We start from the raw sequence: 15,084 nt of genomic DNA on the forward strand, positions 1-15,084 counted from the left end.
CAGAAAAGTTTTGAGGGAAAAGTTCATTTTCATAACGTTTCTTTTGGCTGGAGATAGGATAAATGGGGCAAAGATGAATGTGCTTTTGTACATTGGGCTAATTGGGTTAGATTGATGAACGTGGTCACATATCCAGGGCACAATATGAGCTACTTTTGTATGTACAGATTCTTTTACTTCCCACTATAATCTCAGAGGGTAGACATCATCACTCCCCAGTTCTTACAGATGAGGAACTGAGATGTGGAGAGATTGAGGAGCCGCCCAGATCACCCAGATGGTAAATGGCAGAGCTAAGATTTGAACTGCAGTCTTGTGACACAGTCTCTGGTTGTGACCAGTATACTGCATTACCTGGACATGCAGGGAGGGTCTAGATAGTATGGCTGGATATGTTTCTGATCTCTATGGCATTCTGTGAAGCAGTGTCCCATTGGGTGTAAGTCATCAATTGCATTTCATCACTTCCAGTAGCCTCCTGGAGGGAAGGGTTCAATTCTGTGTCCTGGCACCCTGCTTGATGCCTGCCATTTAGGACCTGTATCCATTTGCAGATCTCCATGTCAGCAACCTGGTTCAGAGTGGAACATGAAGGCAGAGGGCTTCAAGTGGTCTCCATGACTCTTGCCAGCTCTTATCAGGATGAACAGAGGTAATGTCTTGGATCATTGTTTATGGTTCACTGATATCAAAGCTAAAAGATGATCTTAAAAAAGAAAAGCACTCATTTCTGATGTGTTTGGTTGCTCTCCCTCTTTATCATTAATGTTTTCCTTTTTCTGGAACCATGTACAGGCAGCCAACCTCCCCTGCTCCTCTGTAAAAGTTAAGCCAGCAAGGTGTTTGGTTATCATTGCCAAATAAATTAATTGAGAACTACTATTATCATCTTAAAACTTAATTCTTTCCCTTTGTACTTTCTGGATGCTTATAGGATGTTGATTCCTCTCCAATCTGCTGGGCTTCTGCAGGAGTTCCAGATTTTTCTCCCCACTGTGAGAGTTTTGTGCATTGAGTGTAAAGCTTCAGTTATCAAGTGCTTAGTTTAGGTGTGGTTTGTCCACCCAGGGTTCCTGTGTTGGAAGCTTGCTCCTGAGTGTGGTGATATGGGGGATGGTGAAACCTTGAAGAGATGGAGCTAGTGGTAGGTCACTGAGGACACTGCCCTCAGAAAGGGAGACCTGAAGATGCTGCCCTTAGAAGAGACTCTGGTTAGTTCTTGCATCTTGAGAGTCATTATGAAAGAGTAAGACTTCTCCACAGTCTCTGGCTTCCTAGCTCATCATGTGATCTCTCCTTTTTGCTTGTATTCCTGCAACAATGCGATCTGCCATGATGTTATATAGCCAAAGAAGGAACCCTCATCAGAGGCTGAATTAATAAGAATATCTAATTTTTATTTTTTCAGCTTCCCAAACTGTAATATATAAACCTCTTTTCTTTATAAAGTACATAGCCCACAACCTCAAATATATGGGTCACTGGCGGAACTCAGAAACACCATGGAGGAACCCAGCAACACCACCAGGGTAGTGCCAAGGACACATTATCCATCAGATCTCTCATCAGACGAACCAGAGGGAGCACAGGGTTGGACATCTGCACCTCCACCAGCACAGTACTAACACCAGAGATGCGAGTTCAAATCATTCTCACAGGAGTAAAAGGACCTCTTCCCCAAGGAACAGTAGGCTTATTTTTGGGACACAGTTCTTCTACTACAAAAGGACTTATGATAAGTCTTGGGGTAATTGATCCCGATTATGAAGGTGAAATAAAAATTATAGCTAGTTCTCCAAAGGGTATATCAGTAATTTCACCAGGAGACAGAATAGCACAGTTATTAATAATACCCAGCCTACATGATAAATTTTCCAGTAGTACAATAGAAAGAGGTTCCAGGGGATTAGGCTCCACAGTTGTAGATTGGTCTCTGCTGTCTTTAAATTTAGATTCTCGCCCAATGCTAAAACTAAATATTCAAGCATATGAATTTAATGGGCTACTGGTCACATGCAGACCTTAGCATCATATCTCATCAAGAATGGTCAAAACATTGACCATTACAACAAGCCAGTCAAACACTTTGAGGCCTAGAAGTGGCAACTAATCCCCATAGAAACGCAATGGTGTTAGATTGGAAGGATCCTGAAGGATGTGAAGGAACTATACAGCCATATTTATTGGATCATCTTCCTATAAATTTATGGGGACGAGATATCCTAGATCAATTAGGTTTGCAATTAACAAATAATAGCAATCCAAATGCGCCCACTATTAGGGCTAGACAAGATTTTAGGAAAGAAAAAAGATTAGGAGAACAAGAACAAGGTATAGCAGCACCAATTCAAATAGATCAAGAAATAAATAGACATGGATTGGGTTTTCAGAAGGGGTCACTGAGACAATAAAAATTACTTGGAAATCAGAAAGACCAGTATAGGTTTCTCAGTGGCCCCTGAGTAAAGAAAAGATACAAGCAGCCCATGACCTGGTCAAACAACAATTAACGGAGGGACATATACAACCTTCCATATCTCCCTATAATACTCCTATTTTTGTCATTAAAAAGAAATCTTATAAATGGAGATTATTGCAAGATTTAAGAGCCATTAATAATGAGATGCTTATTATGGGACCTGCTCAATCAGGGATTCCCCAATAGTCTGCTTTGCCAAAAACCTAGTATGTTTTAGCTATAGATATTAAAGTTTGTTTTTTTTTTCAATTCCAATTCATCCTGAGGATAGTCCACATTTTGCATTTACTATCCCTGCACTAAATCATGAAGTTCCTATTTGAGATATGAATGGAAAGTACTCCCTCAAGGGATGGCTAACAGCCTAACTATGTGTCAAATTTTTGTTAACAAAGCAATCCGGTCACTTAGAAATACTTCACTATATGGATGATTTATTATTAGCACATAAACTTAGAAACACGTTGCTAGAATATTATGCCACACTTACAAATTTAGTAAAAAATTATAATCTAGAGATAGCAATAGATAAAGTACAATTAAATTTTCCAATTAATTATTTAGGAGTTCTATTATCTTCAACCATGGTGCATTCACCAAAAATTCAAATACAAGTAGATCAACTCAAATCACTGAATGACTTTCAAAAATTATTAGAAGACATAAATTGAATAAGACCTTATCTAGGCATACCAACAGGAGAGTTGCCTGTGTGTGATGGCCTGGGATTCTTCAGCTACTACTTAATCCAATAGCCACAGTGTGACCCATTTGTCCAATAAAACATTTTCCACAGTGGCAGGGAACATAAAGTTACTGCTGTGGGTAGTAGAATATGGTCTTTTGTTAGCCGGAGGTGACTGGAGATTTTGGATGAAGTTAGAATATTATTTTTGTTTTTGTGGGTGCTTTTGAAGATGGTATTGATCCACCTTCTGAATGTCTTGACATGGGGTGCAATTGCTCTTCTCTCATGCCTTGTTTTCCTTTCCTTGTTAGTGACTTCACTCTTGGTCATGACAGAGGATTTAATAAAATAGTTGGCTGTGTATCCACTCTCTGCAAGGGTCATATAAAGGATATGGATTGTCTATAGGCATAAAGGGGATTCAGCGATAGCACTGGCTTGATATATTAACCTTAGATTCTACCTTTATAGTTTGAAATTCAACTTAAAAAAATAGTTGGTTAAACAAATCCAAGTCACATTTTTCATTAAATGCTGCAAATAACAACACATGATTTGCAGAAAGCATGAAAGAAATGGATTTAAAAACCTTTTTTTAGCATGAGAATATTGGTTAGAATAGATACTTTGAGAAGTGGCACTTTTATCATCAGGGTGTCCAGTTGGGATTCAGGTTCTTTTTGTCCTGAACAAAGAATTGAGCAAGACCCAAAGAAGTAACAGACAAGGTACAAATTAAATAAAGTTGAAGTTAGAAGTAGCATTTCATAAAGAAGAGTGCAGTGGACCAAGCAAGAGAGGCTCAAGACCCCAGTGTCTGGGAATTATCTTATATACTGAGCTGTGAAGCCTTTTCTTCCCTATGTGGACTGGATTGAGGACTGTATCCCATTTGCTCTCATTGGTTACCTCATGATACCTGAATAGAATATTGTCCAATATTCCCTTATTGGTTACTTTAGAATGCAGCTCACTTTACCCCCATTGGCCATTTTAAAGTATAGAAACTATGGCAGGAGTTGTCATGGTGATAGCCCTCAATGGTGGGAGTTGTCATGGGAATGGGACTAATCTTAACAGGGACATGATGACTTGTTTGCCTGTCTTGTCCTCCAGTGGCATCTTCTTACACCCTGCCTCCACCAGCTTGGCATTTCTGAACTCTTACCTAACACCATCATTTCTTACATTCTTCTCAACCTCTTTTTATCATACTCACTGTTTATAATGCATTCCAGGCACTCAGGATAAAACAATGGTGCTGGATTTGAGCAGGAGTAGGGATAGGCTTGACCCTTGCTTAAATAAGAAATAAGATCACCAAAAATCTAATTTAGAGTGTCGTAAGGAAGTTCAAACAATTAACCTATTCAAGGAGGTAAGAGAATCTATGTGCAAGAAAAAATTTTTAAAATAGGAGATATGCAGGAGGTAGGAGAAGTTAAGATAGCTTATTGCATTAAGTTTTATAAGTTTCTCACTGTCTCCCTCACACCTTCTTCTTTTTTTATTCCCCAATAGAAATGACTATATAAAATACAGCTACAAAATTCCAGTGTGCATTTGATATATTAGGAAACTGTGAATCTTGCTTTCCAAAGATCCACAGTCATTTTAAAATCATGGTTGTAGTAGGTTGGGGGGAAAAAAGATAGCAAGATAGCACTCAGAGATCTAGCTTAGTCTCCCCATGGAGTGAGTGACCGTTGTATATCATGATTCTTCAGTGTAAATGGAGATAATGCCCAACTAATAGGTTGATTGTGCAAACTCATGGAGAAAGTGTGTATACAAAATCCTCATAAAATACCTGTTCATAATGTACAATTATTAGAACTTTTACTCCTCCACCCACTCTCTATGTAACCCTGTTTGAAGACTCACATTTGTATGACCATGTTCTTATGTATTCTGTTCTCAAAAGCCAGTGCCTTATAGGCCACCCTGCAGAAGAATGCTATTGAATGCTTCATCTTTTCCATCATAAAATTTATTTTCTTAAATCATAATCTTTCTACACTGAAGTTAAAGAAGGGAGTGTAGTTTACTTTTGTAGTGACAGACCAATTAGGAAGCAGAAAAACTCACCTCAAGAAAACACAATTGTTAGATTTTCTTGAGACCTACCTGCTTTCTAAATATACAACTTAAATATGGAATCATCTATATCATTCCAACTAACTGGTCTTATGACTCCCTGAGGCACTTTTAATAAATTTTATTAATCTCAACAGGTTTCCAGTTAAAACCCAAAACTCATCAAGAGAGATTCCTAGGAAGCTGGATTCTTAATAAAATTCCCTTGGTGATTCTTATTTTCAGTTTAGATTAGGCTACAATGATGTATGTAAAAAGTAATTACAGAGTTCAAGATGCTTAGCTTCATATGTAAATGTATACTATATTTATTCAATTTATTCATTCATTTACTTAGCAAATACACACTGAACTCTGAATATATCAGGTACTATCTCTGGAGATGAAAAGGTAAATAATGGTCCTTACCCTCAAGGAGACCATATCTGATAGTGACAGATAAAAGATTCAAATAAGTAGGTAAAATAGAAGCATACAGGAAAGAATGTTTGAGAAAATTAGGATTTAACAGAGTGGTTAATGTTTTCATAATATTCTTCACATGCTTTTCATCTGACTTTCTTCTGACTCTTCCTTTGCCCTAATTACAATGGATATATGATCCAACACATTTTTTTAAAAGAATACATTATCTCAGGCAATTGAAATGCCCTATTGCTGAGTGTAACATTAATTACATCACTCAAGGTACCATTCTAGGTTTGAATAATTACATTCTTTTCTGCTGAATAATGTTGGCATTATATTGGTATCTTGCTGAAGACCTCATCAGCTACACGAATCCTGTGGCTTTAAAAGTAGGATGAGAAAAACTAATAAAAATATTTTAATTTGAATTACTATGACTTTAATTACTTAGAACAATTTTTCTACTAAAAGCAGGAGATAATTTTTTTAATTCAGTCCCCTTTGATAACTAACATTTGTGAAAATTAGATAGAGAAAATAAATGATATTAAAGTTTGGCTTTGTATTTTCCTTCAAGTATAACTATAGTAATTTCTTAAAATAATGTTGGGTATGATCAGTAGCTATCTGTTGACATTTGAAGATGCATTATTCACTTCTTGGAGTGTCATTTTCCTCATACATGTTAACTGATTGTTAACATTTCTCTTAATTTAAAGGTCTACAATATACTATCTACTCAGATATTACAATATTACACATAAAACTGGCTTACAATAAACAAAAATTGTTTTGAATTTAAAAAAAAACACTAGCTGCTTTTAAGAGTTTTCAAATGAAGATTTAATTACTGTGTGAATAGCTTTCTGTGGACAATAAAAATTGATATTACATACTAATTTTATTCCATGCAGTCATTGTATGTTCTACATAGAAGTCTAAACATGTCTCTCTATATTCCTGGTGAAGAAGGAATGAGACCTATATGACATTTTGTTTTCTTATCACCCTAGGCTAACTGTGGAGGTCTCAGATAAAAATATGATATACTCAGGTAAAACTGAGAGTATTTGAATGTAAGCATGACCAGTTTGCAAACAACTTGCCATGAGAAGGAGGGATTACTGCCACAAAATTAAGGAAGATAAACCATAAGCAATGAGAAGGAGATGAAGATATGTGGAAATCACTCCTTTTTAAATTAATTAACAAAAGTGTTTTCTGGAATTCTTTTTTTTTTAAATTAATTTTTATTGTAGGTTGTTCAAAACATTACATAGTTCTTGATATATCATATTTCACACTTTGATTCAAGTGGGATATGAACTCCCATTTTGGAATTCTTTGTAATATGAATAATTTTAAAAAGATAACCTTTTGAGGAACTTAGTATACAATATTCACAAATGATTGCTTATATGTTGCTCACAAGTGATTCATATTAACTATACAATCTATTTTACTGCATTAGGAAGAATGTCTGTTTGATTAATTCAGAATTTATTTAGCTATAGTCCATGTTAACATTAGTGTTTTCCTGAAGTTTTTTTTTTCAATGTTGGTTTAAGTTGCCATAACTTGAGAACAAGTTTTTAAAATGTGCCTTCCTACATATTTTATAAAGTATCTTTAGAAAAAAATGGATACTTTCATTCATATCTGCCTTTTTAAAAATTATCTTAGTTCCAGCTAGACTTGCCATGGTCTTCAAGGACAAGTTGATGTCATTCTGAACTATATGTGTTATACTGATAATCAGCATCATTGCACCTGAAATGCTGCCATCTTTCTTTTGTGTGATTGACCTTGTTATTTTAAAGGTGGTAGCAGTGGGGGGAGGAATTTGGAAAAGCATCTAAAAATCAAGCACTTCATAGCTCAGCAGTTCATTGTAGACACTGAGGTCAGATCAGGTGCCAAATAACCTGACAAATTTGGAATGAGCAGAGGGACAGCAACCTAGAGAATGTCAGAAGTTCACAATGTCACCACAGCAGCAGAAAATAGGGTAGCTACTAGCAATCCTTTTCATTATTTGGCTGGTATTATTAGTGGAGACAATGAACTCTTCCTTTTTACTTTCCAAAGACACTGTATAGATACATAAAGCATCAATAAAAATAGATTCTTACAAAGTCCTGGAATAGTTAATGCAGTCATTTGTAATATGAATCACATTACTGATGCAATTGCAAGAAGTTGAGGTTCAGAGGGCAGTTTCTAAGTAGATATATTGAAAGATATGTACCAGCACTTCATATTACCTGCTGATGTGCAAGTTCTAACAAGGAAGTTAAGTGCAGTAATTGACATGAAAGTCACATAAATCAACCAGAATCCATTTTATCTTTTTTCCATTTTTTTTTAAAAATGTACCATTCTAAAGTCTATAAAAAGAGGCAAACATTGGATACATGCTACTGTCTATAGATGAGTAATTTAAAGATATAATGTAGAATTTTGAATTCACGATTTTTCTCTGACACTTGAAACTAATTAATTAGGTGAATTTTCTTCCATCAAATGAGAATGATGAATACAATTTCAGTTATTTTGTTAAGTCTAATCCTCCTCCACCATTTTCTTTTACACATATCTAAATATTTTGCCTGTTCTCTTATGTTTACATCAAGTTTAGAAACTCAAAACTGTGAAAGGGACACCTATAACAAAATTATGAGAAGAACTAATCCACAATTTCTGCCTTCCTGGAGTAGAGAATACTGACTAAACCTAAATATTTCAATTTAGTAAAATTTTTATGAGAATAATATAGTACTGAGATTTATTAATTCAAAACCCCCTTAATGTTCACATCTGACACTTTTCTATGATTAGTTTAATTCTACTCCTAGTTTGACAATATATGTCATAAGATCATTGACACCTTTAAAATGAATGGAACAAACTTACATAATATCTATAATAAAAACTTGCCTACATTTATCTGTACATTTAATTTTACCTATTTTGTTATTTTCTATATTTCATGTTTTCATAAATACAATAGGACATGGAGAGACCTGATAATTATTTATATTATAAGAAATAAGTAAAATTACTTTTTAAATTCATAAACATTACTTTTCTTTCTTTAACATATTTCTTCCTTTATCTTATTTATCAATTGAGATTAGCTTTTGAATCGTTGGCTCAATGGCATTGTTATGAGCATTAATGATCATTTAGTGTATTGTCAACATATATAATTTCACATGTACCAAGGTATGTACCAAGCATGAGGGAGAAAGCTCACCATTTACTGACTGAAAGATAATCCTAGCATTGTACTTTTTCAAATTCCAGTCTTGATGTAAACAAAGATCATCTTGCTATGGTATGGTTGTTTTGTTCTCCTGGGAATGCATGTCCTTAGAGTTGAACAAATGAGAAATATACCTTTTTTATTAAAAGGTTAATGAAATTCTTTCTGACTTTTTGGAGGAAAGTTCAGTTTGGTTTTTTTTGCCAATGTCTGGAAACTTTCCCAGTATGTCCAACTAACCTGAATGACACAAGCCACTTTAAAAATCAATAGTATAACCAAGACTTCACCCAAAAGTGTTCTCCAAAGGTGTCTTCATTTAAATGTGTCAAGTAAAATGAGCGATAAAAATAAAGGAAAAAAGGAGAAATGATAATTATAGGCACAATAAAGATTTTGAATTTTGATCATTTTAATCATTAATTATATATTAATTTTATGACAACATTATTTTAGCATGAATAATTTTAGTAGAAAAATGATTCTATAAAATATATACTAATATAGTCAGTGTAATTATTTATGAAAAGTCAGAAAATTATTTTTAACTCACTGAAATAACTTCATCCAAAAATAATGTACGTGGAGACTTCATAATTTTCTTTTAGTATCTTATATGCCTGGAATGAAGTTCCAGAGAAAAGAAAAAAATCTTTATTTCTTTTGCCAAATGCCACTTCTATTTGTTTTGTGATGTAGGGGAATTAAAAGTATCATCTTTTGAGAGATGCAGCCAGTCATGCCTTTATCAATTGTTACAATAATTAATGTTATGTAACAGTTGGGCAAAAGGCTGTTTATGAAGAAGGAAGCTATATGTCACCAAATGCCCATTTACTAATTTTTACTTGAGTCATTGAATGAATATGCAATGTATTGATTTTAAAATTAGAAACTTATAAGTAGAATGAAGTAATTATGGTAAGCAATCATAAACACTCATCCCTTTGTTCTTCTACCCAGGATGTTTTTTGGGTTAGTGGACACTTGTTCTCACCATAGGGAACAAGGAGAACTTATGCTTTCCTAGGAGATAAATAGCACTGTACCCCTGTGTTTTTTTTTCCAATTTAATATCATGTCCCAAAGGATCCATCCTTTTTTATTTGTGGGCAAAAATTGCTGTTTTTCTACTATTGTTGAACTAAACTCCAGATAATTTGAACTCGTTAATTCACAAATATTCTTCAGTTTTTAATAACTTCTTTTTAATATGTAGTTGATTATCATACTTTTTAAAAACAGAAAATTTCCTAATGCATATTTAAGTGAAACTAATTAAATTATGATGCACATTAATTGAATTACAGAATCATTTTTAGCTTTTCTTCTCGTCATTCAAATATTTCCCCTAGCTATTAATTGTCCATTGTCTCTCATATGCACAATTTATCTATTATTTTTTAAGCCTGACAATGTCCCAAGCTCTAATCTGGATATGAGTTCACAATACTGAATATTAGCTCCTCAGGGTCTTAAAGAGTTCACAAGTTACCATGTTTAACTTAACTATAAAAATAAATGAGAACTGAGTATGGTAACAGAGACAAGGAATGGGTTGAACCAACATTGTCTATTTAAGATAAAGTTATTTATTTATAAGAAAGCAATTCCCCAAAAAGCTCAAGAAAAGCAACTCAAAGTGAGGATTAGGATAAAAGTTTTAAGGACACAGGTATCAAACAGGTTAGGAAAATCAAATACTTACTGATTAGAAATCAGTAGGACTGTGAAGGGAGAACAGGTCTGTATTGAGACAGCCCATGGGGATCACAGCAGATGAAATCATTGAATCTTCCCCATAAGTTATACTTTAAGGTTACTAACTCTAACTCCACAAGAATGTTTCTGTCTTGCTATCAAGTTGTTATGACTTCCTCTTTATATCTTAGTTAAAATTCTAACGTGAAAAAAATAAAATGATTGGCATTGTTCACACTCTGAATAAACTTCTTAAATTCAATTGGCTAGTTTAATTCTATCAGATGGGGTGCAGACAAGTGGCATTTGCCACCTGGCTCCATATATTCAGCAGGGACTCTGGACAGCAGGGTCAGGCACGATCAGCACACCACAGCTTAACTAGGATAATACCTAGCAACTGAGCAGATGATGAACACTACTCCCAACTGCTCAGTGAGTCTAGAATCTGGCAACTCCTCCACATCAATCATTTCAGCCTGATCTAATGCTGTGTTCTTCTTCCTTGGTCTAGTATTCTCAGAATCAGTGTCCATGTGTATCCCTCAGATTGGTGCTTTTACAAATTAGCAGGATCTCACAACTCATGGATGAATAAGTTTTTCCCTTTCTAGTTTACCTTTTCAATTGACCTCTTGGAGCATGCTGGGATCTGAGGTTTCAAGACCACACCCTCTGCCTGCTTGATATAGGACCTCAATCAACACAGCAAGGACCTCATTATTGCTTTCATTTGGTAAGGGAAGCCAATGTAGAATTTGAGGGGTATGGAATACACCCAGTCATCTGAATTCTCCTATGTGTCTCCAGTCTGTCCTCAGTTCTACTCTGTTCTAATTGGTGTCTTTGGTTTCAAATTTGAGAGTGACTGTGAATTCAAGAAAATTGTAATTTAGTAACCCATGGTATCTATTTCTTTTTTACCTGTATTGGCCTCTAGTTGCTAAAAATAAGTTTTATTGTTTATTGTTGTTAGTTTTTGGTTTGTCTGTTTCAGAAGTCATAGACAATCTCTACTCTATATGTACTTTGACCTGAAAATTCAGGACTTTGAGCTTATTATTCTTTCTTTAAGTTGTCCAACTGCATAAAAAACAAACACCTTTCTTTCCCAGTCCTTACATTCCTTAGCTGCCACTTGGTTTCTCTAAAACTTGATTTCAACAAGTACTTTATTTTGGGTAACTACAGTTGACATTTTAATGAACTCTGTGTGTGTGTGTGTGTGTGTGTGTGTGTGTGTGTGTGTGTGTGTGTGTGTGTTGATGCTGGGGATTGAACCCTGGGGATTTAACCCAGAGCCTTGCACCACCTCTAAAACTGAGCTACATCTCCAGAGCTGAATTTAATAAATTGTTGCCACTACATGCCACAGCTGCCTGCATCAAAAGCTTTTAAACCCACTGGGTTTTCTTTATTATTATTATTTTCCCATTTTTTAAATTGGTGCATTATAATCATACATGGTGATGGGTTTTGTTGTTACATATTTGTACATACACACAATAAAGAAATATAATTTGGCCAATATCATTCCCCACTGGGTTTTCAGCCCTAGCAGGCCTTAATGAGACTAGATAACCCATCCTTGACCCCCCACCCCCCACCAAGTCCTGTGCCTCTTGATTCTAATGTCTGCATCCCTCTGGTTACTTCAGTACTAACAACTGAAACACTCTGATTGTTATTAGGAGACAAGGAATTTATTTAAGGGAAAATGGAGAGTAAGGCTCAGAGGCATGCATCTAGAAACAACTCCTAAAACTATGTCATAGAACTGGTAAGGTGAAGATGCTGTCACCTTCACCACTAAGTGCCAGACATCGCAGCCTACATCCTCATGCTATGGATCAGTCTCTGGGTACTGCTGCTAGCAATGGTGCCCTAAAAACTTGGTCAGAAGCTTCACCTTCTACTAGGATTATGTAACAGATAATTCCTCCAGCCATTAAAGATAGTCAAAGTCCTAGGCAGGAAAAACATATCATTTGTTTATTTCAAAGAGAGCTGTTCCAAGACTGAGTTACATGGGACCCAGATTTTTAAGATTTACAAACATAATTGTTGCTTATAATTTTCATACAATTTGAATAGACCAAGAAATGTGCTTTAGAAAAACTACTTTAGAGTAGTTTACACCCTAATTTTCATTTCTTACATGTTGTCTAATGTGGGCAGTATGGTGTAAAAGATTCTGGACTTTAGAGACATACAAACTTTGGTTTCAATTCTCGCTCTGATCTTTATCAATTGTGTCTATTGATGAATATATTATTTATCTTTTAAAGTCTAGTATGCTGTTTGTATCAAATGTATATCATAAAATCTACTCGTAAATTATTATGAGGATAAATGTAACTTACATAGAGATGCTGAAAAACAATGGACTTGATTGTATGGACAGAGATGTTTTTTATGATTATAATTGGGCAATTTTCTAGCATAGAGTACCTGTGACAAGTATATGGGAAGGCATGGAGCAACACAGAGAAGATTTAGCAATACCAAAAGATACTGTGGTATTGTTGTGAAATAATTCCTAACATCTCTCTTCTTTTAACCTAACACTTGTTGCTCATAAGTGGTATACTGTTAGAAAGAGATACCTGTTCACCAGGTATGACCTTGACCATCACTTGTCAAGATTTTCACTATTGAAAGTCCACTGTGTTATTTTCTTCCTAAGTTTGTAACGAACCCTCTCTTGAAAGGACACGATGAAACAGATAACTCCATCCTAGTGAGCATCTTTATATCTATGAGCAGTGTCCTTTGGCAGTTATTAGTATAACAAATTGCAATACTAACTCTGTGGGGAAAAACAATTGAGAAAGTATTAATTTCTTCAAAGGTGTTGCAAGTATATTATTTATATAAATAAGTAGACTATATAATACAAATATAGAAAATTCATATACATATACAAATATGGATTTACACTGTTTTGTTCTCTCTCTACGTATACATATACTTTTTGTAAAAAAAAACTTTCTGAGAAAACCATCTGTAATAACCATAAAGTTTAAATGATTAATGTCTTTTAGAAATCTTTAGGCAACCAGGTGGTACAATTAACCACCTATGGGAACTTGGCTTCCAAGCGAATCTGTAATGATTAGAATCTGTACTATCCATATTCGTCACAGAAAGGCCTAGCCACCAGATGTCACCATTCTTTTATTTCCCTCCTGGTGCCTGAAGCAAGCTTGAGACATTATTTTCTTCCAAGGGACTAAGGGAAATACGTGCCTTGGGATTCCTGGGATTTCAACAAAAGGTATTTTTCTTATGAAGAGGAATTGTCTTGTCCATGCAGATTTCCTTGTGGTCCTTGAGCACTACCTGGACAATTCCTGACAGCTGAGGACCCAAGTGGCTGATATTTTGTGGCTCATCTGATGGGGAAAAATTCCACTTATTTCTTCCAGGTTCAAGTTATAGGGAAAACTGACCTGGTGCCTCAAACTCTCTGTGCAAGAGAGGCCACAGGGTGTGTTAAGGTCCTGGAGTCAGGAGACCTCCCTAACTGGGTGTGTGGTCCTGAGAAATTACTTACAATATGAAGATGAATTGAATTGTTTCTAGAGTTTAAACTTTCTACAATCCTCTCTCTCTAAATGCTTCTGCTGAAAACCCTGAGCAGCAGGATGGGGTGATCTTAGTCCAAGAATGAAGACACCCAAGGAGGACAGGGAAATGGGATGGAGAAATCCTGCAGGGAAGGTCAGAGGAATTTAAACATAAACTCATTCACTGTAACCTGAAGTAGTGTTAAAAAACCTGGAACATGCTGGGATTACAGACCTTGTCATTTTCACCCCTTGGTAATCCACCAGCCCACTCTTTCTCCATTACAGATATGACTTAATATGGATCTGTAATGCTTAGTGAATGTAAGGCATTCTCTCTGGAGGTTCAGAATTAACATTTCATGCCCGTCAGTGTTCTTTGTGGTCCCTTCAGGGCATGGGATGTGTTTCATTTCTTTTTGAATTTACAACAGTATAATGGTTGGGTATATGTCCAGAGTGTTCCTAAAATCAGGGGCAGGAAGCAGGGCAGAGAAAGAGGAACCAAACTCATTATCTAGGTGCCTACTATATGCCAGGTATTACTAAATACTTTACATTTATTTCATCTTCACAATAGCCTCATGAATCTGTATTTATTATGTTCACAGATAAAGCAGCTGAATCCCAAATGGTTAAGTGGCTTGCACAAGGTCACAAAAACCAAGCGGTAGCAACTCTGACGGCCTCATTTAAACCATTCTACAAAGGAAGTAACTGAGCCTCAGGGCATTTATTAAAGTTGCCTGCACCACTAGACAGTTGAACCTATAATCTCATCCTCATTGGATTTCACCGCTGGATGGCCACAGGTCCTTACAGGCTTGGACTGCACCACTCTGGAGGATACATGGTCATATCAGCATTTGCACGCTGC

General features: G+C 35.5%; 2 protein-coding genes across 2 annotated transcripts in view; one reads left to right on the forward strand and one right to left on the reverse strand.

Moving 5' to 3' along the window:
- Window positions 1-11,174, reverse strand: part of LOC143640502 (roundabout homolog 2-like) — a 131,509-nt gene extending 120,335 nt beyond the window's left edge. The window contains 1 exon segment of the mRNA XM_077108265.1: window positions 11,032-11,174. Within this exon segment, the coding sequence (XP_076964380.1) occupies window positions 11,032-11,174 (143 nt within the window).
- Window positions 11,175-11,405: 231 nt separating this feature from the next.
- Window positions 11,406-15,084, forward strand: part of LOC143640503 (uncharacterized) — an 87,748-nt gene continuing 84,069 nt past the window's right edge. The window contains exon 1 of the mRNA XM_077108267.1: window positions 11,406-11,525. Coding sequence (XP_076964382.1) covers window positions 11,406-11,525 — 120 coding nt within the window. The remainder of the gene's footprint in view (window positions 11,526-15,084) is intronic.

The sequence above is a fragment of the Callospermophilus lateralis genome, unplaced genomic scaffold (genome assembly GCF_048772815.1).
Source record: "Callospermophilus lateralis isolate mCalLat2 unplaced genomic scaffold, mCalLat2.hap1 Scaffold_314, whole genome shotgun sequence".
Classification (NCBI taxonomy): domain Eukaryota; kingdom Metazoa; phylum Chordata; class Mammalia; order Rodentia; family Sciuridae; genus Callospermophilus; species Callospermophilus lateralis.